At 46.8% G+C, this 27715-nt stretch overlaps 8 protein-coding genes across 8 annotated transcripts; 6 read left to right on the top strand and 2 right to left on the bottom strand.

Moving 5' to 3' along the window:
• Positions 1-861: 861 nt before the first annotated feature.
• Positions 862-2871, top strand: JR316_0001741 (Ankyrin repeat and MYND domain-containing protein 2; the record flags this gene model as incomplete). Its single annotated transcript, XM_047887541.1, has 4 exons — positions 862-939; positions 990-1366; positions 1433-1457; positions 2659-2871. The coding sequence occupies 4 exons, from the start codon at positions 862-864 to the stop codon at positions 2869-2871; spliced, it is 693 nt and encodes a 230-aa protein (XP_047752464.1).
• A 485-nt stretch (positions 2872-3356) lies between these two features.
• JR316_0001742 (uncharacterized protein) lies at positions 3357-5499 on the bottom strand (the record flags this gene model as incomplete). The annotated part of the gene is made up of 9 exons (XM_047887542.1): positions 3357-4269; positions 4332-4447; positions 4501-4575; positions 4646-4699; positions 4759-4923; positions 4978-5025; positions 5078-5168; positions 5221-5327; positions 5398-5499. The coding sequence occupies 9 exons, from the start codon at positions 5497-5499 to the stop codon at positions 3357-3359; spliced, it is 1671 nt and encodes a 556-aa protein (XP_047752465.1).
• Positions 5500-7808: 2309 nt separating this feature from the next.
• JR316_0001743 (putative magnesium transporter NIPA1) lies at positions 7809-10702 on the top strand (the record flags this gene model as incomplete). Its single annotated transcript, XM_047887543.1, has 12 exons — positions 7809-7901; positions 7967-8095; positions 8148-8172; positions 8251-8330; positions 8387-8491; positions 8542-8569; positions 8622-8748; positions 8796-8968; positions 9021-9074; positions 9133-9156; positions 9210-9238; positions 9296-10702. 12 exons carry the CDS (start codon positions 7809-7811, stop codon positions 10700-10702), a joined length of 2274 nt encoding a protein of 757 aa, XP_047752466.1.
• Positions 10703-11793: 1091 nt separating this feature from the next.
• Positions 11794-13206, top strand: JR316_0001744 (NADPH dehydrogenase afvA; the record flags this gene model as incomplete). The annotated part of the gene is made up of 4 exons (XM_047887544.1): positions 11794-11958; positions 12022-12085; positions 12145-12712; positions 12768-13206. 4 exons carry the CDS (start codon positions 11794-11796, stop codon positions 13204-13206), a joined length of 1236 nt encoding a protein of 411 aa, XP_047752467.1.
• A 1286-nt stretch (positions 13207-14492) lies between these two features.
• Positions 14493-15407, top strand: JR316_0001745 (GET complex subunit get1; the record flags this gene model as incomplete). Its single annotated transcript, XM_047887545.1, has 5 exons — positions 14493-14576; positions 14696-14876; positions 14928-15110; positions 15175-15255; positions 15313-15407. 5 exons carry the CDS (start codon positions 14493-14495, stop codon positions 15405-15407), a joined length of 624 nt encoding a protein of 207 aa, XP_047752468.1.
• A 1169-nt stretch (positions 15408-16576) lies between these two features.
• On the top strand, positions 16577-18262 carry JR316_0001746 (uncharacterized protein; the record flags this gene model as incomplete). The annotated part of the gene is made up of 1 exon (XM_047887546.1): positions 16577-18262. One exon carries the CDS (start codon positions 16577-16579, stop codon positions 18260-18262), a length of 1686 nt encoding a protein of 561 aa, XP_047752469.1.
• A 623-nt stretch (positions 18263-18885) lies between these two features.
• On the top strand, positions 18886-20388 carry JR316_0001747 (uncharacterized protein; the record flags this gene model as incomplete). Its single annotated transcript, XM_047887547.1, has 1 exon — positions 18886-20388. The coding sequence occupies one exon, from the start codon at positions 18886-18888 to the stop codon at positions 20386-20388; it is 1503 nt and encodes a 500-aa protein (XP_047752470.1).
• A 3594-nt stretch (positions 20389-23982) lies between these two features.
• Positions 23983-25900, bottom strand: JR316_0001748 (Type 2 glycosyltransferase; the record flags this gene model as incomplete). The annotated part of the gene is made up of 6 exons (XM_047887548.1): positions 23983-24342; positions 24453-24618; positions 24680-24792; positions 24842-25718; positions 25788-25809; positions 25867-25900. 6 exons carry the CDS (start codon positions 25898-25900, stop codon positions 23983-23985), a joined length of 1572 nt encoding a protein of 523 aa, XP_047752471.1.
• Between the last annotated feature and the right edge of the window lie 1815 nt (positions 25901-27715).

Below are 27715 nucleotides of genomic sequence, written 5' to 3' on the forward strand. Positions count from 1 at the left end.
GTTGATTATGAATAACATATACAGTGTTGTCCCCGTCATATTTGAGGATCTCAGATGGATCTCTCAAAGCTACATACAGGATTGCGTCGTCAAACCTCTTCTGTGAACCGAATCTCAACGTCAGAGTCATTTACTGGAATAATTTCTTGTAAACCAAACTGCTTGCAACGATATTCCTAGCAATCAGTCATGAAATATGGGCTTCGAAACCTCGCAAAATGTAGGGATATGGTTGGGTACCGACCTGTACAGATATCCACGGCCATAGGACACTGAAAGCACCGCATCCCGTCCGATCTGCGCAGTTAAACAGTGTGCCGCCCTGTTAGTACCACGGTGGGGGACCACGCGGGAATCCTGGGTGCTGTGGTTCTTTTTGATTTCTTAATTTTTCCCTGTCATGTTATTTTTGTATTCTTTAACATAACTCGTGCTGGGTCTAGACTCTCGTTGAAACTTCAGGTCGCGCCGTCGTTTGTACTCGTTTTATTTGTTCTCTCAAAGTGACTTACCTCTAAGCTAAAATTCAGGTGCCAAGGTGTGCTAGACCGCGGCAAGTACGCCAATTTAGACGCCTGTGGCAATGCGTCATTCCAGTAAATTCTCGACAACTCCATTTTCTGCATATTCCCGTCTTTCTATCCCAGGCATCTCCCTAATGGACTGTAATGACCGAGAGTCGGTGAGTATCATATTTAAATGTACGCAACAAGCCCGATGATAGTATCAAATCGAAACTCAAATTAAGCGCTCATTGCTTCTATCGATCGATAGCGATACGCACTGACCAGCCTGCCATGCCATACTCTATATGACGTTTGTATGAACCAACCTTCTGTTCACTTCTCTTTCATTACACTCATGCCCACCCATTGTGAGAACTGCAAGGAGCAAAACCCCCCAAAGAGGTGTTCAGGATGCAAAGCCGCATCATACTGCGTTAGTACATCCTCAACCTCCTCATATCTAGGTCTCAGTAATTCTTTCAGTCAAAAGAATGCCAAGAAACCCACTGGGCTATCCATAAGGCCAATTGCAAATCATCTTCTAAATCGGAAGCGACAAAATCACCTCCTCTTAACCCAAACACGACTCCGAGTGGATCAAGCCCAGGTGTTGTACATGGGGTTAAACTCATTGCAGAAAATGGTCGATATAGACCTGGTCGATTTGTTCCGTTCGAGTTCAAAAAGGACCACAACATCTTCAAACGAGGAGAAATTTGCCCATTCACTGCGCTCTATGGTGTTCCCATCATTTTGTACAGCCCTTTGGTCCACCTCGGAAAAAGTGATGTAGATGATAAAGATAATCAGCCAGCGGTATACCTTCGAATACAACCGGATAGCGGAATTGCTCCTCCTCAGTGAGTTACCAATACTAATGAACTCAGCATAATAGTCATAGTAACGCCCTTGCAATAAATTTGCAGGTGGCAACTAAGCTATCTCGGTACTGTAAGTTAATCCATTTATCTTGTCCTACGACTCTGTTCATCTGTTTAAACTTCCCAGTGTTACGCCGTGCGCTGCGACCATAAGCCTCTCACTCCTTCCGATCTCGAGATGATGTATACATTCCACGCTTCGAAACTGAGCTCCGACTATTTCGAGTATCCGATGGAAAAACGACCTTATAAAATCACGCCAAGTCTTTACCAGCAATTCTGTAATTCTTATAGGAACAAAAATTGGGAAGAAGAAGAGGAAATATGATGGATAGTACGAGGTTTGGCCGATGAGAAGCATATGGATAACGTATTGATTCATCATGATCTTCGTATCCCAGAGAAAAATCCATCTATAGCATCTCTTGTATATTATCTCCCTACGAGCAAGTCCGAATCTTGAACATAGGCGCCGCCCCTATCTTTACCGTTCTATCAACTCGTGACCGCATATATATGAGACACGACTCATAGGTCAACTAACGTTCCTCTTGTACTCCTCTCTTGAATTAATCTTTCTGATACTCATACTATGTCTCCTGTTTGTGAAAACTGTCAAGCGCCGAGTCCGCCACAACGGTGCACGAGATGCCACAGCGCATATTATTGCGTAACTACTTTCTTTTACATCTAATTCGCATATTATCAACAATGCAACCAGAACGAGGTTTGCCAGAATGCCAATTGGAGGGTGTCAAGCACCTTCTGATTCGGAGGGAACAGTCAGTTCTTATTCATCGTGTGGATGGACAATATGCTAAAACTACTGTCAACAATTTCTCCTAACCAAATGCTCAGACAAGTGGATCAGAATCAGAACCAGTTGTGGGGATCAAGCTTCTCTCAGGAGATGGGCCATTTGTGCCTAGGCGATTCGTCCCTTTCCAGTTCAACAGAGACCATGATATTTTCAGATTGGGGGAAGTTTGTCCCTTTACGGAGCTCTATGGCGTTCCTATCATTCTCTTCAGTCCTCTGGTTCACCTTGGGAAGCGGGAACCCAATGATATGATGGATAACCTGCCTGCTGTATATTTACGCATAGAACCGAGAAATGGTTTCGCACCTCTTCGGTAAGCTAATCTTAATATTTATCCACACTACTAGATTAACACGCCTGGTAGTTGGCAGGAGAACTACCTTGGCAATGTAAGTAATCTGGTTCATTCTTAACCTCAGTATAATAATCATCATAATATATATCAAAAAAGTGCTACGCTGTGCGACGTGATCGACAACCTCTCACACCTCTGGACCTGGAAGCAATGTACGCATTTCACGAATCAAGGCTAGACTCAGATTATTTTGAGTATGCGCTTGACGGTCTCCCATACCCATACAAGATCACACCCAAGTTGTTCCGTGAATTTTCTGAGTCTTACTGGGAGCAAGAGAAAGAGTTTGGTCGCAAAGGATTGCCATAGATGCTACATATCACTCCCAAAAACGGGATGACATCAAGTTCTACTCTGAAGACATAATGCATATCAATCCACACACATTTATAGACAGTCAAAAAATGCGAGATGGACTCTGCGCAAGATGATCATGATTCCGTACATTTCTTGTGCCCGATCAAAGTTGTATTGATTTGTTGTAAAATGACCCATGGGGCAGAAGTTAGTCTATAGGCGACTTCAGGCGCTATCTCCTCGTGGATATCGGGTTGGCTTTGCCGCCCAACAATCTGCTAAAGGAGGCATGAGTGCTGTGGATTGCAGAATCGACATAGATTGGTAAAAATAGTGTTTGCCGGTGGTCTACACCAACAACTTCTCAATGTGGATGTGCTAGCAGTACAAGCATGTTCGCAAGTCCTTGGTAGTACGCGCAACGTACAGGTTTGTCGAGCGCTAATATGGTCTAGAATTGCACAGAGGTTGTATTAAATTAGCGAGACTTTCAATAATCAAATAGTAGCGACGGTAAGGGCTCTTCTTGCGGAAGACCAAAAAGACAGGGACATAATGGTGAAAGATAGTGTTACAACCTTGGCTGTGACCAGGTTAAAGCGATTTCCAGACGAAAGAACGGAAGGGGCATAATTCAAAGACGGATCATTCGTATGCCGTCCATATTCTGGTGGCAGCTCCCCCATTTCACCGTCTTCTGTTTCGTTAATGGTATGGGCGGCCCCTCTTAAATTAGTTGACCGAGGAACATAGGTCGGGGCGCGAGATTGTACCGATACCGGACGACCTCGAGGTGGAGATGGGGTGTGAGTAATATACGAGGACGATGAAACCATCGATTCAGCCGTCGTATCGGCGCCAAACGATGTGTCGACTGCACCTGGACTGGGAGGTAACGGGCGCTTGACGTCCAACGGATAATTGTTACTGCTGCTGTTATTATTATTGTTGGACACCAATGTTGGTGCGATAGAAGACTGTCCGCGGGAGGCGACAGACTCGGCGTCGCTTCGGATGGAGAGGTCGTAGGGGTCGACGGAGCGATTTGGCCTTCTGCTCCTGACCGACGAAGGGTGTCGGACAGGCTCAAGCGGTAACTCGGCGCTCCGTGTTGGTGGCGTTGTAGGCAAGGGCATAGCGGGCATTGCCAGAGTGGGCATGGAGGAGACTATTGACGGGGCCGTCCGTGTGACAATGGTTGACCCACCGATCAACGAAGGTGCTGTCAATGGCCTTGAGGGATTGTTTCCAGAGGCGTATGCGGTAGCTAGATATGATTGAGAGGGAGATTTCTTCCGCCGGCGAATAAATTTCAGGTAAGCGAAGTAAGCGAGTGCGCCCGCGGCTACGCCAAAGAATAGGCCCCCAATGCTAGCGCCAATAACGATACTTTCGAAATGACTCTTGCTCCTGCAGGCACATGAGGTACGGATGAGTTCTCACTGTGTACCAAAAATAAAAATCATGCGTACACGCTGCCAGGTACGAGACAGTCGCTTGGGCCCAAACCGCCCACACGCATCGGACCATTGGCCCACAACGAACCGTCAGAGCTTGTCAATGACAGAAAGAACCGGAAACCGACAGGCTGCGAAAACATGAGCAAAAATCACGAGCGCGATGACTTGTGTTGATAGTTACCAAAGAAACTTGCCACGAAATTGGATCCATGGAATTAGATGTAATATTGTACGGTGGGTGGTAATCTGGAGCAATCTGATAGTAGGTGTGAATTGATGATCAGCAAAGCTGAACAAAGATTTCATCAACAGAGCTTGAAGCGTACCGTTAATGTGTAGGGAGGCGACCCAGACTTAGGTGTTACGGTTAGACTGTTACACTGAGTGGCAAAGCACGTCAGAAACACTCTGTATATCCAATGAAGTTGCTAGAACGTACTTGATCGATGTAACTAAACTGGGACATCGCGCCTGTTGGCACAGTAGCAGACACTGACAGCTCTGAGGGAGCAGTAACATTTTGACAAGTTGGAGCGGTGCTGGAATTGCTGGCTATGACTGTGTATCTTTGTTGGCAACCCCCGGAGACTCCGTTGGTGTCGAACTGAATTATTCAATTCAACGACACAGAGAAAAGCAATGCGGGCCCAATGCTCACCATGCATATTTGATATTGCGTATTCGGGGCGAAGGGAACTTGGAAATCCTGTGACCAACATTGAGAACTTTATACGAATCACCAGAGGTGCAGTACAAACAAATGTGGGACCGAATCCCGCTGAGATAGAGTAAGGAATAGAGGAGGTGGAGGTGAACACCAATAGAGAATATGGCGCTACGGGTAGAGGACTGCACACAAACATTGGTTTGATTCTCGAATGCGAAGATGATCACGACGCACCCTGTACTGTTCGTATCCCTTGACCATCTCAACCGTACTTTATCACACTGAGTCGTCACAGGTATCGGTAGCGCCTGATTGCCATTGTCATAAACGAATTGAAAGCCCTAAAAATTTGGGACTCGTCAGTCAAATATCACTGAGCGCCCAAGCGCAAGCTAGACACGGATCACAAACAGGATTAAGGTAAGGAGCGGCTGTAGCAGAGACGTCTTGAATACAGTAGAGAGAGGTCAATAGGACTGCGACGACATTCAAGGGGCGCCAATAGCCTCCCATTGCATGGGAAGTACGTTGGGGACCACTGAAGACGAAAAGAAGACGTCAACTCTGTACGTTTACTTTTAGTATAAGATCAAACCACCCCATTTTCCGAGTTAAACTGAAATAATGCTAAACGTAAGGGGCCGAAACTTGATGTGATGGCAGCGCGCTCGCCGTTCGGCCCATGTCACTTACCGAAACGAGTATAACTAGTCCGCATTACCAGCGGAGTCAATAATACACATTACACACTGATCATAATCCTCGTCAGAACAATCCAACACACAAAAATTGACTCTTGTACTCACTCACAACAGTGAGAAACTGTTATCTTGGTTGCTTAATGAGGCTTCCTTGTAGAGATCTTCGGAGTTATCGACAACGCGAAAATATCTCATTGCCCAAAATACGCATTCCTAGATCGGAAACAGATGTCGCATCAAAGTCGTTGACAGGGATGATTCACTATGCGAATGTGCCTTCAAGCCATCAAAAATCCCTTCAATGAGGCGGTTCAAGGATATGCATTTCAATACTCATAATCTATAACATCCAGAGGCGGTGCTTGGATCTTCAAGATAGAGTACGGATGTCCAGTGTCTGGCCGAAGATTATGATAATGATGGAAAGGTTCAAGAGCCTCGTGCCTCGGCCTGTGATTTTGGAAGTCACAAACTGGCAAATACACAGGCAAACAAACCCCACAACCTCCCTCCGACGCGGCAGATTTGAAAGCGGTTGATGGCGCGGCGCGCCCCGCCGACGCCAAGCGTTTTAGCTGGTGAGCGCGTTGATTTGGTCGGTCAACCAGACAGTGTCGCTCTCGGAAAAGCTAACCTTGAATTTACCTTTCATACTTTCTTATCCCTTCTTATGGGAGTCGGGGAGCACGGCTGCCAATGCTAAGTACTAAAGCCTCGGGTACCCATTTGCAATTTATGTTTAGAGTAGCTTCTACACCTGTGCAATATACATATGGTCTACTACGTTCAGTTTAAGTTTATCCATTGATGATGATTGCATTTATTCAATTTCAGCGACCACTTCGTGATGTGTTAATCATAGATTTCTTCCTCTTGTGATTATACGGCCACAGAGCTTGCGTTTGTCAGTAGTCTTTTGAACTGTCCCATCCCACAGGTTGTCGAGGTGTCACCGCTCTATGCCACCGCGTATGGACCGCGCTTTTCAGACGCGGAGGTACACGGTAAGAGGGATTAACCTCAGGTAGTAAATTCAATAAGTATGCACTTATAATGTGGGACAGACTGCAGACTATTAATTCATTATCACTGAGACTCCGGCCTTGATTTTATCTATAAGAGCTAGCAATCTAAATACATTGAGGCGGCCATGATGTGCAATGAGAGTAACACATAAAATATGTTACTCTGTCATAAATTAATTTATCAACGTAGGCTGCTAGTGAAGGATCTAATGTATGCCTCTAACGATGAGTTAACTCACGGTCACTGACCCCGAGATGGCGGAAAACATTGACCACGTAGTAACAAATTATTGAATCGGCATTCGGGGGCGTTTTAAAAAATTCCTTCTGCTGTCCCGGAACCACTCAACCCAGATACTGACTCGATAGATATTTCCAATGATCTGATTGAGCAGCAAAGAACATACATTAGTTACTGAGTTGACGGCACTCATACTGATTGTGGTTCACAATTGAATTGAAAACTGTCAGCAGGGATATTAGGGAGTGATAATCGATGCAGTGTACATTTCACACCCGATATTTCTGCCGTGTATCGTAAACAGAGTCTGCGCAGTAAAGTAAATTCTTGCGGCGATGGAGAATAATGGGAAGATGATCAACGCTGAGGTGATGAAATGATGGAGATGATAACATGTAACCTAAAATTAGAATGATCATTGGCATACCGCGCCCTGAGTACTTTGATTCTTAGCACCAGGAAAGGGCATGTTTCGTAATTTATAGTACTAAACCATTGCAGAATATCGTGTATTTATCCAGACTATGTACAAAGTATGAAAACGGAATTCGAAGGCGATCAAGGGCATGTGTACCGAAGTTACAACGTTCTTTTTACAAGCATTTCACGTTGATTTCACGTTCTTTAGAAGTCGTATGACATAGCTTCATCAAGAATAAGCACTTTTGATATGATACTCCACCCTACGGCCTGCCTGTAATCGGCATTGGTTCGGCACGGAGGTGAGACCATCGGCAGATGGCCATATATAGTACATTTTCGGCATAATTTCAATTGTAACCGGATGGCCGAGGCTTGAGGTTGGTTGCATAGCCGCAGAGCCACCTTTCCACACTTCCATCGTCGACGACGACAATGTCGTCCTTAACACCCTCTGCAACGTCTGCGGTGGCGGCAGCGTCATCATCTGCCGCCAATAAAACACTATCAGCGGGTTCCAACCTCAAGGCAAGCCAAAACCAAGCTAAAGAACTGTGTCTCTTGGGTCGAGCTCATATATCGTGTTGCGGCAGATTGTTGGCATTATCCTGGCTATTACGAGCGGTCTTCTCATCGGCTCTAGTTTTGTATTCAAGAAGAAAGGTCTACTTCGCTCGCAGGCGGGCGGAGAGTTGGGTGAAGGTGTAGCATATCTGAAATCGGTGCGTTCAGTTCAACTTTGTCTGGTTGGTCGCTTATGACGTTGTTTGGTAGCCACTATGGTGGTTAGGGATGAGCAGTGAGTGGGAAATCGACTGAAGTGAACCGATCTGACTGTCTTTAGTGATGATTCTTGGAGAAATTTGTAATTTTGCAGGTGTGTTCTTGCCAAATCTCCTTTACTGTTCATGTCTCAACTCCCTTGCAGCATATGCATTTGTAGAGGCCATCGTTGTTGTACGCACGCTCAATCCCCCATCTTACCACTCTTCGCTTAATTCTAAACCTTCTAGACGCCGTTAGGTGCACTATCTGTCGTTGTCTGCGCTATCTTATCCTCTATATTCCTCAACGAGAAGCTTTCTTTCTTTGGTTGGTTGGGATGCGCTCTGTGTATAGTGAGTACCCGTCCTTTTCCGTGTACAATACCTATGCTTATGCATATCAGCTCGGGTCTGTCATCATTGCACTGAACGGTAAGCTCCTCCGAATCCAGTGCCACTTTCTCTAAAAATAGTCTCCTCTTAGGCCCAAAGGAAGAGACTGTCGGCCAAATAAAAGAGTTCCAGAAACTCTTCCTAGCACCCGGTTTCCTAGCCTTCATCTCGGTCCTGATAGTCACCTCTCTCGTCATTGTGTTCTATTTTGCTCCAAAGTGCGTAGCGACCGTAGTTTATTGTTTCTCGTATTCACCCTTTTCAGGTATGGCAAAAAGAGCATGCTGTGGTATATTGCTGTGTGTAGTATGATTGGTGGCATCTCCGTCAGTGTCACCACTGGTCTCGGGGCGGCCATTGTACAAACAGCCATGGGCGACAATCAGTTCAAGCACTGGTTTATGTATTTCTTGTTCGGATTTGTGGTTATTACCCTATGTATGTGGACTGTTCCTTTTACTCGTTGTAATATCCTCTGATCCATTTTTAGTGGTAGAAGTCTATTACCTTAATGTCGCACTTGCTTTGTTTAATACTGCTATGGGTAAGCTTAATTTACTCAAACTGCGGCCATCGTATCCCGTCAACTCATTTCATTCCAGTAACGCCAACATACTATGTCGTCTGTACGTGGTGTTCTTCATTTGATAGATGAGCTTCACTCATAAGATTTCTACAGTCACCTTCTTCTCAATGGTTACAACGATCGTAAGACACGTGTTTTGCCGATCATTCGCACAACGTATTCTAAATTGATAAATCTAGGTCCTCTTCCAAGGTCTCGAAGCCAGCCCAACACAAATTATTACCCTAGTGATGGGCTTCCTGGTTATCTGTCTAGGCATTACGATTCTTCAGATGTCGAAGGTCGATCCCGAGAAACTCTCTAACAAGCTCGATCGACGATCAACAATGTTGCTGCGCGCGGCAAGTGTCCACACAGATCATATGGATGAGAAGGGCGGAATGAGTGCATACGAGGATCCGGGAATGGATGCGCTGAGAGGGTCCTTTGGCACAGTGGGTAGCATCATCCGGGCGAGGACAGTCAAGCGAATGAGTCAACGGATGAGCCATCAAAGCGGCGGAAGCCACCTGCGCATGCGTCCGCCTGGTGCTGCTGCGCCGTACGACGCTACCACATCATGGATGAGCTCAGCAGGCCTCGGTCCAGGAGACAGCCTCAACCGGCGGCATGGCGAAAGCATGATCGGCGGGATGCAACGACATCAGTTGTACGATGCTCCGGTGCCTAGAGATGACGCTTCGTCGATACGCGCAGGATCTGTGTACTCCCAGAATCAGACCCAGTCTCAATTGATGAGCAAGAAACCAACGATCAAGTTCGACAGCCAGGAGATCGTGCACTCATATAGTCGGCCTGGGCAACCGCAGAGTCCAGCAACGCACGAGCACCGCCAGGCTATCCATGGCTCTATGATTGTTCACGATGGGTATCCCCCGCTGCCACCACTACCTCCACATTCAACGCCGGACCCATCACCACGGGCAAGCGCCGTTCCTGAGGCTAGCTCAACAACAGCAGGTGAAGGTGTTCTGTTTGAAATGGACAGCCCTGAGATTCCACGAGGGACAGCTGGGATGAAGCTACCCCTGCTAGGCGGCGACAAGGATCTGGATGATAATCAGACACTGCTTATGCCGCCATTATTGAGGAACGAACATACAGTGCACAGCGCACCTCCGACGATGTACCGTGTCGTGCCCCGGCCTGGTGCTGTGGGTATGGCTCATCAACAGCATCAACTACCTACGAGGAAGGATTCGCGAGATATCTTTGACCAAGAGCGCTTGAGCACAGTTGCCACGAGAGGGACTTTGCTCTCTTTCCCTTCTGTGACGGACTCTTCACCTAGTGACTGGGAAGACGACTTTTCACGAGCCGATGCTCCTAGTGAAACCTCCCGGCCAGGTGGGTTGGCCGGAAAGGCTAAGGAAGATAAGGCCAGGGATCGGTCGAAGGAAAAAGGTTCACGGACACCGAAGAGATACCCCAAGGGTCTTGATGATGATGACTTGGAGGAGAGCCAGCGACTATGGCAAAAGGCGACGAGCGCGGAGAACAGCCTAGAAAATTCAGAAGAAGGGACAATCTTACCACCCCCGGAAGGCAGCATACGACTGGTGCAACCGCGGAAAAACATGATTTAGAAAACTAATTGTTTCCTTGCTCTCGTTCTCTATTCCTCCTTGTTTATTCCTTTGGGGCCATTGTCAAGCAATTTATGTTCCAACTCTGCATCAAAGTCATTGCATCATTCGCATTCTTCTACATACCCTATTTCGCTGCATTTCACTACACTCTTGATGGCGACCATAAGCAATGAAATTCAGGCACTTCATCTCCGTGGTCGCCTGTCTGAATCAACCGAGCGATATCATTGCTGCCATCCGACTGACGGAACCAACTCAACCCCATCCTAACACCACACCACCTATCGGGCATATCCCATTCGACCATACATTCTCGAATGCAAACACCCTACAGCCGTACTGTTTTTCGCAGTCGAATAACGCATTTTTAATGATCTAGCTACGAACTCATGATTCGATCTCCATTAAGATCTTTTCTCTTTGGAACTTTTTATTTCCTTCTGTTCTTCTCCCTCTGTTTTTTTTTTTGTGATTACTCATGTAGCTTGTATTTTGTTCATGTTTTACTGGCGTTGTTAATCGGACAACTTACTCCTGGAAGTGGATCGAGATTGAAGTTCATTAAAAACAAGGTCTAAATTCTGGTCAAGTATGCATGGAACTAACTGTGGAATCTTTGATGATTATCTGGTTTTATCTCATACAGCCACCCTGTGAGTAGCCTTTGATTCTCAGAAGTCAGCCAAACTCAGAACTGCTCATTCCCTGATAGCACGTCTTATTCCAGCTTTAAAATAGATTGAGATATCTATGACGTTTTATCAAAATTACTCATCCGGATAAACTCGAGTGGTATACAGATTTGGAAACAACTTGCTATCTGCTGTGACTTGTAGCCAATTTTGAAAAAAATAGGATTGGTCAGTCAAAATCTGGGAATGATTAGTTAGCAGCAGTCGGCCAGAAAGTCGGGTCCATCGTACGTTTCTCCAGCGGTGGGAAGTATGAATAATTCCCAAAGCAACGCACCCGGAAGGGTATATTCCGGGAGAGGGAAACACAGTAATATAAAACCCTTCCCGCTATACAAAGGTCCTGGCTACCTTAAGGTTTCTTCCCAATCCCACCAGGTTCACTGATTCCTGAACATGTCCGGCGCCGAGAATCTACCAGCTCCCGGAGTTTCCTTTTACACACCTTTTCAAAACCCACCTGCTGGAACGGCATCCAACAAACAACCCAACGGAAAGCCAATACCAAAGCTTTTTCAACCTTTGAAGATAAGGGGAGTGGAGTTCCCCAACAGAATATTCGTAAGCCTTTTTTCAAGAATCTTCATGGGAACGAATGGGAATGAACAAGGAATATGATCACAGCTCTCACCGTTGTGCCAGTATTCAGCAAAAGATGGCATTGTCACACCGTGGCATCTCGCGCACCGTAAGTTCCAAAATATATATCCTGCAATTCTTTAAGTTTAGCTATCAATCTCGCCTTAGTCGGGGGCATCATAAGTCGCGGTCCGGGCCTTTCATTCGTTGAGGCGACTGCAGTGACGCCAGAAGGCCGTATCACTCCTCAAGATGTCGGCATATGGTCAGACGCCCACGCTGATGCCCTAGCACATGTCGTGGAATTTGCTCATTCACAATCTCAGAAGATCGGCATCCAACTTGCCCATGCTGGTCGCAAAGCTTCTACCGTTGCTCCTTGGCTAAACGGTAGCCTAGCGGGTCCAGAACTCGGGGGCTGGCCGGACGATATCTGGGGCCCTTCCAGTATACCATTCACACCAGGCGATCCCAACCCCAAAGAGCTCACTGTCGAAGGAATCAAAAAAATCGTCAACGCTTTTGCCGAGGGAGCAAAAAGAGCAGTGAAGGCAGGATTTGACGTCATTGAGATCCACAACGCGCATGGATATCTTTTGAGTTCGTTCGTCTGCCCAACGAGCAACAAACGTACAGATAATTATGGAGGCAGTTTTGCAAACCGAATCCGTTTCACACTGGAAGTCGTCGATGCAGTGCGAGCTGTTATTCCGAAGACTATGCCACTATTCCTGAGGTAAGCCAATATGTTCGAAGGACCTGGACATTCATTAATGCATGTCTGCTCATAGAATTTCGGGAACCGAATGGTTAGAATTCGTTGCGCCTAATGAAGAATCATGGACCTCGAAGGATACGGTCAGAATCGCACCAATTCTTGCAGAACATGGTGTAGACCTGTTGGATGTGTCGGCTGGTGGAAACGATTGTCGCCAGAAGGTCCGCTCAGGACCTGAGTATCAGGTCTCATTCGCTGCAGATGTCAAGGCGGCCCATGGGTCAAAAATCTTAGTAGGCGCCGTCGGAGGCCTATACGAAGCTAAAACAGCCGAAGGCGTCTTGGAATCTGGCAGGGCAGATGTCATCTTTATTGGAAGGCAGTTCCAGAAGAATCCTGGCCAGGTGTGGGCTATTGCAGACGAACTTGCGATTGATGCGAAGTTTGCCAGCCAAATGCAGTGGGGATTTAAAGGTAGATTCTCCAAAGTACTAGGAACTAGTAAGATGTGAGTATATAGGCTATTAGACTAGGGCTTTTGAAGGTAAATGAAACAAGTTAGGCTGATATAAATGAGGCCTCACTTTTCCCAGTCGACTCAATTTCATGTGAAATTCATCGATTCCGTGAAGTTCAGCTGGCACACACCGAGTAGGATATTGAGCACGCTACATGACTCCCGGAAGACTTGAACAGACGCAAAATGTTTTAGAAAGCGATGCCATATGTATTCTCAAAAAATCAGCTTACGGTCGTCCACAGGCAGATAGGCCAATCCATTTCTCCAGAATATTTTTTAATCTTGTGCGAAAGTAATATTTCTTGTCATCTCGTATATGGCTATACTTCATTTTAATTCATCTTAAATTTGACTGACATTCCAAGATGAATGTCTGAAGTCTGTATAGTCAAGAAATTCAGCACGAATGACCGTCCAGAAAGCGTCATAAAATCTTGGTCCTAGTGAATTTGGTGGTGAATTTGAGAATACACACTATCAAAGCAGACAGACCGCCTTGAACAGAACAGACAGATCTTTCGTTCGAGCTCTGAAACAACTCTATTCAGACGCACCGAGAACTGCAAGTCAGATTTACGCTCTCTCAACACGACTACTCCAACATCCAGCTCTGGAAATTCGTTCCTTGATATAAATCATTGGCCTTTTGATGCAAGTTAAACGCTCATGGGCAGTCACTAAAGCACATGTAATTTTTACCGCTTGTCGTAAGTTGGAGGTGATTTGGAGTCAAAAAGATGTGGAACGAGTGCTACTTGGACTTCCGCGCAGTACAGCCAAAGCAATTTAAACGGATTTTTTCGGACAGGGTAGTGTTTAGAGGTAGAAATTCTGATAGGAAAGCAACGTGAATATGAAAGCAAAGGAATGCTGGAGAAAAGGAATAGCCAAAAGTTAGCCTCAGTGGGGCTGAGTCAAGAGAGTTGTTCGCGACTGTGACGCCAGAGTCGTGACTCGTGACATACTCTCCGACTCTGATGTACCGGGTTCCCGGTCCGTCTACCACGTGATACATCCTCGTTTACCCCTCCTTGCCACGAATCGATGCAACATTCACCTTGCGTTCACCACAATCTTGCGTTTTAGGTCTTTCTAGTTATTGCCATCGTATACCCTTTAAATTATTGCTCTCTATAATTTTTAGGGTATCATCGGCACTGTAACAAAAGGGAACAGCGTTGAAAAACCCCGTTTCGTGTCAAGGGGCATCCGAGAACCACTATCCACCCAATTGAACGGAATACCACCGCGGCAGCACACCCTTAGAGCGACATAACTATGTCGCCACTAATCACCATATTTCTTCTGGTCTTTATTGGTCAACTGGTAACGTGGATAGGCAAGACCGTCTTGCTAGACATCGTGCGTCATGGCTTTCATTTTTATATTTTCAAAGAGAGCTGACGGGATATGCCTTCTGGCTTCCAACTTTTCATTGGGATATCTTCTCCTTAATAACAACATACTTTTGACATTCATAGGCATATAACGCGTACCTCTGGGTGATTCGTTCGCCTTTGGCAGCGCGCCAGCGTGCTCTCAAAACGCAAATCATGGCGAACAAGACAGAGCTGATGAAAACAAGCGCTCAAGACCAGTTCGCCAAATGGGCGAAGCTAAGGCGGAGTGTTGACAAAGGTCTCGCGGACCTGGAGAAACTTAGTGCGTTCTTCAGTTCCTGCCAGCGGTTCTCGTCTAACACTTCAGTTACAGACTCTGAAATCGCGTCTGCTAAATCGGGGTTCGCCATGAAATTCAACACTGCTCTCTGGCTCTTAACCACAGGGTTGCAGTTTGTGGTGGGGTGGTGGTACCGAAAGCAACCCGTCTTTTTCCTTCCTGAAGGATGGTTCGGCCCCCTGGGATGGTGGTTGGCTTTGCCATTCGCACCAGCGGGTTAGTTTCTATCTTTTATGATGGTCACGTATAAACTTACTGGAATATGTATCCATCTCCACAGGCTCCGTGAGTGTTGGCGTGTGGCAAATGGCATGTCGACGCGTAATTGTGGTTGGTGAAAGAGTGGTGAAGGATTTTATTGGTACAGTTTGCTTATTTCACTTTGTTAGCAACCCCACTGACATTTTCCTCCTTGCAGGACCATCGACTGTCTCAGCTGACCCTTCAGAGAAAAGTGCCACATCTACTCCAAACAATACGCCCAAGAAAGAGAGCGAGAAGAAGGATTCTTGATATGTGGATAGGCATTTTGATCCAATTCTGTGCAGTAATGCACGCGGACTTCCAGGGCCGTTTACCTTAACGCTACCATCATCTACTTTGGGTTTATGTAGAGGCGATCGCATTATACGGTTTGCAACACTTTGTGAGGCGAAGGCTGGCTTAAATTATTGTAACGTGTACTCCTTGTAATACTTCGGGAAGGAGAAGTTGTTTTACAACCTAGTGCATTAATTACTGCTCTTTGTATTGCGGCGCCCTAATTCAGTGTTGGTGTTTGGTGTTGCGGGTTCCACCAACCTACCGACGCTCATAATCTCAAATCCCAACTTGTTACCCACAGGCAATGTGACATACGGCTATTTGGTGTAACCTTGGTGCAACAACAAGCTGACCTTGAGGTGTCCGGTTTCGGACCTTCCGGACGGCTTAAATGCTTCTTTCAGTTGTCCTCTTCTATCATCGCTTGTCATCCCCGTGCTACAAAGCATTAAAAACAATGTATTTTCAAACGGTTTCTGCTCTTCCGCAATCTAATTAGCTTTTCCTGGCTTCACCAGATCATTGGACGACACTGGACTCATTGTTGGTTATCGAGTCTAATTATGTCTTTTCCAAAACGACGGTACCGGATGCTGCTTATCATGGAAGAACGAACCAGAACAGCACACGTTGTGGCTGATTGAATTAGGAATGGGGCATTGTCGACGTTTTGGGGCACGGACCTATGTCATGAGGACGAAGCTGGTCGAAGAAGACGGTCAACACGTTACGACTCCTCCAGCCCTTGACGACGCGGTGCATACGCAGCTCTTTTATTGGTTCACAATTGGTTCATGACAGTTCTGCGTTATTGTATCCGTTTGTCTGACATTCTTCAAGAGACTTGTTGACGACACAATGGACCTTGGAATCTGTATTCTTTTCTACATGGAGACTCATCATGCACGAGGACGACTGGACGTCCGGACGCGGAAGAAGTAGTGGGACATACTATAAGTACACCGGTGGCCTTCTCCGACCCGATATCATCCATCTTTCCTACGCTCTCTTCTGTCTTTCCAACTAAACACCTTTGAATTTTTTACCTTTTCTCTGCGGTGAGTCGCTTTTTGAAATTGTGGAATTTGATGGGTTCGAATCCTTAATTTGCTTTTTTATTAGATATCTGTGGCCTTATCATGGCGGAAATTTCAGAACCCGCACTTGACAAATCTGCTGCTGTTGAAGAAGGCACAACGACTGTGGCAAATGAAGGCGACAATGCGTACGAGGAACATGTTCAGCAAGGTCCTGAGAGCAAACGAACCCTCCCAGAACTACCAACGGAAATATGGCGAGAAGTATTTCAACAAATTACCATTCCTCCTAGAACAGTGTTTTTGTCGAGGACAGAAGCTCCATTGTCGTTATTACACACTTGCCGCAAATGGCGAGTTCTAGCTCTTCGTACTCCAGCACTCTGGGCAGAAATCAATATCCGTGTGAAGAAAACCTCAGAGGCCGCTCCAGACACGTCCTATACGAAAATTTACCCAAGGCCCGAGATCCTACGTCTCAAACTTGCAGCCTCAGCAAGACACCCTCTTTCTATCTCTATTTCGCCTGCCGCAGGACCTCCATATATCGAGGAGGAGGATATTACTGCAAAAAGCGTATTTATGTTATTCAGGGGATTGTTTATGACATCGCCGCGTTGGAAACGCTTGAGCCTGAGGCTCCCAGGTATGAGCTCCGGATACTTTTTATCACACTTCAAAGTGGTTTCACAGTTCCCCGAGTTGGAAACATTCTCCTTGTCGACTACTTATTCCATGAAGAAGCGGATTCCTAGTTCGCCACGATTTGGAAATTTTGTGGCAGATCGATGCTTCCCCTCTCAGTTTTGGACACACTCACCAAAGCTGAGAAAATTGGATCTAGACATCACAGTATCCGGACCCAGATTCCTTGATCCTCCTCCCCGTCATCCCCCTCCATTGACTGGTTGGGCAACCTCCGCTTCACGTATTCCCTTCCAACAGCTTACTGAGTTGACACTTGATGGTGGCGAACTACAGATTATCACTATGGAAGAGCTCTTCGAAATCATCCAGGTGGCCCGGGAGTTAGTTACATTTAAAGCGCTCCACGTTAGGACCAGGAGTGACCAACCTGAGTACGTAGATCCCACGCCTTGTCTGCCGCATCTTCGCTATTTGGAGCTGGAAATATGCGGTATGGATCAGGATGCGTTCGACCCTATTGATGACGAACATGTCTCTATTACCGTGATTCTTTCTTATTTCAGTGCCCCATCTCTCGTCGATCTGAGGTTGGGCTGGGACGACAGACTAGATCTAGAGAGCCTTGGTATCTTTTTAGAAAGATCAGGATGTTCTCTGGAGACATTTGCCTTGAATGACTCTCCGATCGAGTCTGATGACCTGATCGCCTGCCTTAAGCTCCTCCCAACAGTTAAATCATTTATTCGCACTATGCTTTGTCCACTGGGGAGTAACCCGTATGCACCGGAGTGGACAAGGCTACGAGAATTCGCCGAGTGGGATGACGAGACATCTCAATTTGCCTTGTGTCCTCTCTTGGAGGAGATTACAATAGACGCTGGTTCCCTTGAACTAGAGGACGAGGGCACTGAAGACGAACTGAACCCTGACGAAGTCGACGATGGATACTTCTTTTGGGAAATGGTCAAGTGCCGTTTGGAACGTAGTCAGTTACCGGACGGCACAAGTCGCTTCAAAAAGGTGACGCTGACAGGAAAAAATCGACGGCCTATCCCCGAGTACGAAATGCTCGAAAAGCTACGCCTTCCTCCGTTTAACCTGAACCTGGTGGAGATCAAGGACTGGCCTAATGGTCTATAATTTCTAAACCCAAGTGCCTCTCCTGTGATTTTTGATATTTTACTTGACTCGTTTGATTATCAGCAGGCTGCGACCCGCTACAACCCAAAGGATAATAATGATACAAATCAGATTCAAATCTATTCTGCAGTGCCTTGATCTTGCAATACGTAGTGTTACATGTTTTCAGTTTTAGGACCTTTGAGGTCACAAAAACCTGGGTTATTTGAAATCGAGCTGGGTTTCAAACATTAATATCCAGCTTAGTTACCATGACCAAGATGATATAATGATAAGCCACCAACTTGGCTCGAGGGACCACCTCACCGTTATACAGCTACAGCCATTTGGCATAAAAATCAGGGGCCTTCAATTTCTTTGCGAAGTGGCCTGCTCTCATCACATCACGTATCCACTTCGCTCGAGTCTTCAAGCTAGGTCAAGCAGACGGCAACGATGGACCACCACTTTCGGAACAAAGGGCTCGCAAAGGGGTAGTAGGACCTGACCGAGTCAAGGTGTTCGCTGTGGTCTAAGCACAGGATCTCTGTGATACTTAAAGCGCCCCTTGAGAAGCTTTGAAAACTTGATTGAATATTTTCCCGCCCTAGAATCTTGTCCCTTGTCAATCGCGTCTCGTGAACATGTCTGTAATGCCCCCCAACTATATCCTTCCGCCGGAGATTCTGAACGAAATATTCCTTCTGGCTCTTCCGCACGCAAAAAGGGGAAATTATGACGCGTTACCGACAGAAGATCACACTGCCGTTGCGGTCTCGCAAACCTGCAAATTCTGGAGGCAAGTCGCACTCGAAAGCAGCGCCCTTTGGACGGAGATATACATACAACTTCTCGTTATCCAAATGCCTCAAGGTGGCCAGGATCGCGTGGTCACGTTTCCTCGACTGGATGTGGTCGATTTGTGGTTAGAACGGTCGAAGCAACGGCCATTGACGATCGTCGTAGATGGTGCCTCTAGCGATTGGCAACTGCCTGAACTCCTTTCTCGGCTACTGCGAGAAATACATAGATGGAGGAACGTCGATTTCCAGATTGGAAACTTGGACAAGTGCGTTCTTGGAGCTCTCCAGGACCCCATCTGCGCGCCCAAGCTGGAGGCATTTTCCCTACGAACCAATATCAGCTTTGAAGGTTCAGACTTAGTATCAGCTTTGCCGTTGGAAATATGGAACGAATCCCCTCTGCTGCGACAGTTTACCCTCGTAGCCGGTGTTGTAAACAGCGACTCAGAAACTTATTTCCTCAACTGGGCTAAAGCGGTGGTTTCGGGTATACCGTGCAGTCGATTAACCCATTTGTGTATTGGAGGACCTATAGGCGGAAAGGAAAGGTTAAGCATTTCCGAGGCGATCTCCATCTTGTCTATGGCCAGCAACCTCATCTCCTGCATCCTCACATCCGTCGCTAATCACGACAACCCTGTCCGACCAATTGTAAGGAAAGAAAAACTCATACGTCTGGAGAACCTCGAGAATCTGTCTATCACAGCGAACCACCGCTTGGGCTTGCACTCGACGAATGCAGCAATCCTCGGACCGCTGCAAGTGTCACTTATCCTGTGTTTTGTCTCGATGCCGAACTTAAAATCTTTGGTACTGGTGGACAAGCAGTTTTGGCTCGATCCAAGCCTTGGACCGCTTGTCCGACGTTTTGGCTGCAAGCTCCAGGAATTGGTCCTTCATGTTCTCTGCGAATCGCATGATGTCATCGAATTCCTGGTTGCGTCCCCTGAATTAACTCAGTTGTGCGTATGGAATGCCGAAGACGTCTTTCTTTCCGAGCTTGTTAGGTTTGCCAAAGAGGAATACCAGCTCGACCTCAGAAGGGATCTATGCAACAAACTAGAGAAGCTCGCCCTGGGAAAAGGCATATACAATGCAGAGGTGCTTGCAAGTATAGTGTTTGGCGATACAAGAGTATCTAGCAAGGAGCGAAAAGGTTGGCCTTTGCAAAGTTTGATAATACTAGACGAGCATGCGGAGGATTCTTCGGAGGGAGAGGAAGTGGTCTCGCATAACTTAGACTTGGACTGGCTTGATGGTCTCCAGCCAAAAATCGAAGTCGACATTATACCTCTCAGCGACTACATCGTGGAATGGGTCAATGAATATACGGGGAGAAGATAGGAACACATGGATATAATTCTGTATAATTCGCGTATTTCTATTAACTTTACTTTATCCGTATACTATATATCTCAATTGCACCAACTTCCAGCCGTGTCTAAATAGTTTTGGTACTCGAGTATAAACAAAAGCCTATCACCTGTGTCAATGGCATGAATAAATTCACTTTTTCTGAGTATATATCTGGGTGTGTCATGGAAATTAATTATCTTATTCGAAGGCGGCGCCAATTGTTATCCAAAATCTTCCACTATGCATCTCGTCGCAGAGAAAGAACATGTTAACAATTAAGCGCCTGAAAAGACTCTGCAGCAGCAGTAAAACTTCATGACGAGCAATGGGAACGGCGGTATACTATAACCAACACCTTTTCTTGCTCCCGCGATGATACGGATACTAGCCATTCATCGGACATAGTGGAAGGTGGGATGTATTTTAAAAATGCTTCAACAAACCAGGGTTTGTTTAATGCATATATCATCATACATGCCAATGCTACTCAATACGTCGATATCCCATGGCCCAGTCGTATTATACATTCTCCGATAAATCATCCAGAGATATCATCATCCGAGTCAACCATCAGATAACGCTGAAGATGAGATATTCCGAATATCAGAAATCCCTCATTCCGCAGCACCGTGGTGTCGTAAACGCTCAGGTACGAAATATAACCCACGAAAGGCAATTTTAAATCGTCGGACACTGGTGCCCGCATGGGTCCATGTTGGATCCATGGGGATGCGAAGGAACGCAGTATAAGGTTAGGAAAGAGTTCTACGATGAACTTTGGCTGGAAAGTTCCGGGTAATTTTTGGTTTTCTCATTGCACAGACTTCGTAATAACTTGATCAGACAGGAGGGAGGGGGCGTGGTATGGAAGCAAGCTGGATTATATTATTCAACTCTTATGGCGAATATGAGTGACGTATTTAATTTGGTCGAAACCTGGCGAGAAGGTTGGAGTAGACTCCAGTACTAGAGCCGTTTAATCTGCTTAGATGTGAACGGTCAATGTCGTCATTAATAATAATATTTTGGAACGAAGTGGATGACTACTGACTAACGCTAGTCGTATTTTCCTGTGGGTCAGTACGTCAGTGCCACATAGACTCTTTGTAATATCTCTATATCGTACAACCTCGGTGGAAACCCGCATAAAACTCCAGTAAATCTATGAGGTGCGATTAGTCGACAAGAATTACTCAACCATGCTTTCTTTTGCCGTCGCTGTGAATATTTTGCGCTGGAAGATGCGAACTGGAAATACATGGAAAAAGTTTTGGGAAAAAATGTTTGGAATACCCAAAAGGCACATGCGAGCGGCTTGGTACGCACGAATGGGGTTTTGAAAGCTTAACGTATGGGTGGACATAGCGCTGAACCTTCAAACGTTCAAGTTTGCTCTTGACTTTTCAAATTTTGCATGGCACCTTGTCAGAGTATTGATGGAGCGCCCGAACGGCTGGCGGTTACCAACGCGCCCCATGTAGCGTTTCCAGACTCCACCTCTGATAAACAGGCCAGGATCCAAACCATGACCGAACAACTAATCGCACATACTGTAGTAAGCAATTGTATGGAGCTCACTGACAGGACGGCATACCAACGATCATGATGAATGTCGGTTAATATAACCGCCACTTGCGAAGCATCGCACATCCCCTCACATCCCCCAGCGTCGACAAGTCTGAGGGACCGAGATTGCCTTCCAAGTTCAAGTTGAAGCTTCGAGCTAATTTGCGAAACATCGCATTGTTCTAGTTTCCAGAATCCCAGAACTAACACGACATCCGGATTCAGAAGGGGATTTTAAACTTCAAATTAAATTTAAGCAGAGGAGAAAGTCAGCAAATCCACTGCCTCTTATCATTCTAGTTACTAACTAAATGCCAAATGTCCGAGTCCTGCATGCCAGCCAGCGTCCTTTTCTATCATTCTAGTTACTACCAATATCAGTATAGCAACGCAGCCGTGTCCAAATGTATGTATATTATGTGCATCTGTATGCTATGTTAAAAGTTGACGCACGTCATACGACAAGAAATAATGTCTATTATGAGAATGAGAATGAGAATACATGAGCAGAGATCCAGATGACGAAAGAAATCCAAACGTTATGATGAGAGTATGAACAGAAAAGCGAAAAAATGAAACCGAGTACTGCAAAAATGCGAATTTGCATTTGCTTGTGTGGGTGTGGTGTCAGGAATGGGACGCGTTATGGTTGTCGGAAATGAGAGCGGGCAGAGAGGGATGATGTCGTCAACGAGAGAGATAACGAGTAACGGACTTGAGGGAGACGGGAGACTGAGATGAACTGTGTAGCAAGGCAGAGAAGCAAGTAGGCGAACGACCAAGGACACCTGGAATAAGAAGAAACCACTTTCAACAGCAAGAACGAAAGCCGAGAAAAAAAACACAAAGGAGCAATGCTACTAACACACAAAAATTCAAATTCTGATATTTGTAGTGGATTGGATTGGATTGATATTGGACAAGGACAATGCGAGGGTAGAGATAGAGACGAGAGAGACAGAGAGAGAAAATAGGAGAAGGGTATGGGGTATGTATAAATGTACGGTACGTGTGTATGTATGCTCGGAGGGCAAGTCGTTCATAAAAAGGGAGCAAGCAATTAAAGGGGGGCACCTAGAAGAAGAAGAAAAATGAAAAGAGAAATGAAACCGAAAGAAAGGAAGAGAAAGGTGAAGGAGAAATGAAAAAAAGGTTAAAAAGATGGAGCGGCACAGAAAAAGAAAAAGGGAAGAAGAGGAAGCCGGAGTCGAAGCGTACGTTATATGAATAGTGTACTAGACTTAGGCAGTGTGGGTGGGTGGATATAGACGAAGAGGTGGTGAGATGAAAATGAGATGAGATTGTCCATGGTCGCCAATAAAATAAAGTTTTTAACCACGAAACGGAGAAGGAGTTATTGTCCAGGTGGCAACAATACGAATAAATACACTACCACCTCGCTTGCCCACCGAGGATGGCGTGGTCTATGAGTAAAGTAAAGCTGAAGCTAGTGGGGGAAAGGAGAACGAAAAATAAAAAGAAGAAAGTAAAGAAGGAAAAACAAGGAAAGTGACCTTCGAAAAGAAAGGAGCAAAGTTGGAAAAGATGGGTTTTTTAATAGAAGGAAAAAAGTGTTCAAAAAAGAATCCATGTGATCACGAAGTCAAATGTTCCAATTTTTGTTAATTTCCAGTTCGGCGGTCATTGAGGGGTCGTCCTTTTGTTTCTCTTCGCTGTCCTTTCTTCCGGTTGGAACATCTTTCGCCGGGGACACCTTCTCCTCCATCGCTATCGCGGCTTCTTCGCACTCGTCACAGTCCACCGCAGCCACAAGTCCTTATCCGATCAAAAGCCTCTTTTACATGCGACCGCTGTGCAAATAGCATCATCATGATCATCGTCGGCCCTCCGCATGACACCCTTCCGCAAGGCCACCGGTCTAACGTGTCAACCACGTACACGCAAAATAGCACACAACGCCCAGTCCCTCCTCGTTCAGTTCCAAAATAGCACCGCACCCACCCCAAACCCGCAATCAAACCCACCTCACCTCACACCTCCGCCCTCCGGCCCACCTCACTTCGCATACCCAACCTGCAGCTCAACATCGTCGCCGTCATCGCCACCTCTCCGCCGCTGTCCACCGCCAGTACTGGCTTTACGACTCGTATTGCGTGAGGCATACACCGGTGTCGCGGTGTTGCCGCCAGTGTTCGGTGTGGAGGGATAGTCGCGGTACGGCGACGGACTGGGGTCCTCGTGGTCCCGGAAGGGCGAGTGCTCGTTCGGCGTCGTTGCGCTGTATGGTGGGTGGTGCTGCTGGTAGGGGTTGTTGTTGAGGTTGTGCTTCTCGTCTTGCTGTAGTTTGTCTTGCGCGTCGAGGGCGGCGGTGGCGGCGGAGGCATCACCGATACCTGCGCGAGTACCCCAACCGGTCTAGAAAACGCACGTTTGTTAGTATGATCGTTGATGTTCTTGTTAATGAAAGAACAAAGGAATGGAACATGTCGCGCTATTTTAGTCAGGGGGATGCGGCGGACACATACCTCGTGTAATGTGCAAAGGGCGTAAATTTTCATGATGGCAAAGTAGTATCCGAAAAGAATGAATGCGGGGACATAGATGATGTGTGAGGGTTGATGCCATAGATGGGGCATGAGCTTCAGTGTACGTGTAGCCGACAGCCAGACAAAGTAGGACAAGACGATGTTCCTGAGAAATTGCACAATAGGTGAAAAATGTGTCGGATGCGAAACATACATGCTGGACTTACCACCATCGTAGATGGTACCCGCCCTGGTCGATTGGAATGGTACTCTTGTATATCAGGTACGACACTAGACAAGGGCCCACGAGGAGCGTGAGAGGATTAAAGAGTTTGTCCACCTAAGCCGTGTCAGCGATTGTAACGAGTCCAATATGCGGGCTAACTCACCATGGTATAAGCAACGTAGGGATGTGCCGTCCAGATATGTCTCTCCATGAAGAGACTGCGAAGATCTGATCGCCAGGTATTTCGGGTCCATCGGAGGACCTGTTTGAGGAATCGCCAATTGGGTTTCATAGTCGAAAGAAGTTCTGCTTCTTTGCAGCATTGCACATACGTGCTCCATCCATGGCTCACCATCCAGCGAGTCAAAAACTTGTCGTCACCGGAGTTGAGCTGATATTTTCCTAACCAATAGTCGTGTGTGAAACCATACAAAAATTCGGGGTCCTTGAGGATGACAGTCCTGTATGCGGCCGTACGTCCAGAAAGGCAGGGTATACCGCCGTCAATGTGTGTTGAGGATGCAATTTCGATGTTCCGGATAGTCAAACGGAAAGCGGCGAGGACCTCCCAAACGGTCATGCGGCTTCCAACCGACTGCACGCGCTGACTGGTACCAACACCTCCGACCTTCTGATCTTCGAAACACGCCAGCATGTAAGGCAACATGGTCGAGGGCCAAATGGCGTCGTCGTCAGCGAAGACGATGATGTCTGTCGTGGTGTTCTTGATGCCGTGGCTCATTTGTAGACGCTTGTTGGCGTAGGGGACGGTGAGGACTCGTATCCGCTCCGGGTCAACCTCGTTTGCGAGATCTTGCAAAGGACCGAGCATTTTTTCCTCTGTAATGATGAGAATTTCCTTGGGTTTGCCAACAAGCCAGCTATTGGCGGCTTCCTTGAATTCCTCGCCAGCGTCGATGGTAGGCACGATGATGGTTACATCTTCAGAGGCAATGTATGTCGGATTTTCGGGCAGTGGTACTGGGCGATATGCCGCTGCAGCGGCCAGACGAATTAGATACCATAGGTACCGGTAGAACCTGCAACGTTTGTGTCAGCCCCCGCCACCTCGCCAACTGAGCGATACCCCGCTGCCTCCTCCGACTCACCCAATGACACCAAAAGGAACAACTTAGGGAAAACAAGGTCAGACTGTGGCACTGGGCGGGCAAACAGGAGGTGACATACATATTGGAAAGTCATCAGAGGTCAGGTACAACATTGGGGGATATAAAGGAGTGAATTACGACGCCAAAGACGAAGAAAGAATCTATGAGGCCCGTCACGGCGGGGAACACAGAAAAAGGCCCAGGTATTAAAAAAGTGTGGAGGAGGAAGGGGGAAGGAGGATAACAAGGACAGCGTAGTCACGGAATGAGGGGCAAATTACCACAACCACGGCGGACTTTGAATTATTTCCGTTGCCGTCACCCTCAGTCCTCCTTCCCCCTGCAAATCTACACACGCCAGCCGGCCGTTCTCAGCTGTAGCATGGCTCGTATATGGCTTAGTCTTTTCTACGCGCTAATCCATCTAGTGAACGAGACATGTCCTGGCCTCGCATTTACGAGAATACTGCCAAGCCACTCCTTGACAATTTTGTGCCAGTGATCGGCTTCGTGTTTTTTTAAGAAAACTCGCTCGTTGTCCAGGACAACCCCCTGCTTGCTCTGGGAATTCTGGCCGCTCTTTACCCAGGTGCTACGTAGCAGGTTTGGGTCAATTTGGGATTATATCCAACGCTCCTCCAGCACGCGGATCCTACCCCCACTGACCTCATCATACTTGGCGTCATCTCAAAATATCGAGCTTCGTCTTGGCCTGCTGAGAGCCCAGCCAACCGTGCCATCGCGCTTTTCTTCTGCATAAACACTGAGCGCGTATTTGCCGTGGCCGAAGCAAATATTTTCACCCCGGGAAATACAAGAGGCTTCAGAGCAAAAAGTAGGGGGCGATTATCCTGATTCACATCCTCGGTTAGAACGTGCCCTAATTCCTCAACGCCACACTCGGGCCTGCCAGTCGCAACTCCTTCGTCCTCTGCAGCGTTTAGAGCTAGTCCTCTTCCAGCAACCAAAGCGTATGTTTTTTTTCTCAAGACAAAGGCTTGTGTTCTCTCTCGTTTCGCCGCTGACATACGGTACCCCTGTCACGGTGCGTACGTACGTACTCCGGAATGCCATGCTCACCAAGAATCGCAGAATGATAATCAGCAACACCATAGCTGATATGACAGGCGCAACTGCAGATGCGCGAAAACAACCTTCTGCATTTTTAACCGGTGACCAAACTGAAAGTATTGCCCAAAATAAATAGGCAGCAGCTCATAATAGTAGCACAATCAGATGGCAAACTCCATGGACAAAGGCGGCAGGGCATGCCCATCTTTCTGTGCCGGAAACAGCCCATGGGATCCATCTCTTCACCCAAATCCGGATTGTTCCAACACACACCCCGTTTCATCGCTCCCACCGTCACCAAATCCAAAAAATGCCATCCTTCTTCACTCTGTTCGTGATCGTTGTCATTTCTCATCACATCTCTCCATCACAAGAACAACATCAGGATAGGAATAGAACACAGGTTTTCGTCATTATCATTTATCAGTGTATCATGAGAACGCTTACACTCAAGCGGCCTACCTCAAACCCCTTGCCTTTGGACTCGTCAGCGGGAGAATCGCCTATCCCTCCCGCTGAGGCCCGCTTCCCGAAGTCATTCCCACCGCCCGCTTCATAAAGTGCGATTGCGACAACTGTCGACGGTGGCGAGCCTGCTTCTGCCTTCTGGGTCCGGTGAATTCGATGGATTCATTGGCATCAAATCATCATCTTTCCATGTCTGACAGGTACAGAGGTATAATACTCAAGCTTCAAGCCTTGCAAGCAGAAGTGCTGCTGAGGATTTAGAAATCAGGAATCAACTATTCTCCGCACTCGTTCTCTGGGGTTGAACGCTTGAGCCGGGCTTCACAGCGGGGAAACTTCAATGATGTCAAACATTTCATCAGTGGTGTGTATCTTCGCAACTTGAACCC

This window comes from Psilocybe cubensis, chromosome 2 (genome assembly GCF_017499595.1).
Source record: "Psilocybe cubensis strain MGC-MH-2018 chromosome 2, whole genome shotgun sequence".
NCBI lineage: Eukaryota > Fungi > Basidiomycota > Agaricomycetes > Agaricales > Agrocybaceae > Psilocybe > Psilocybe cubensis.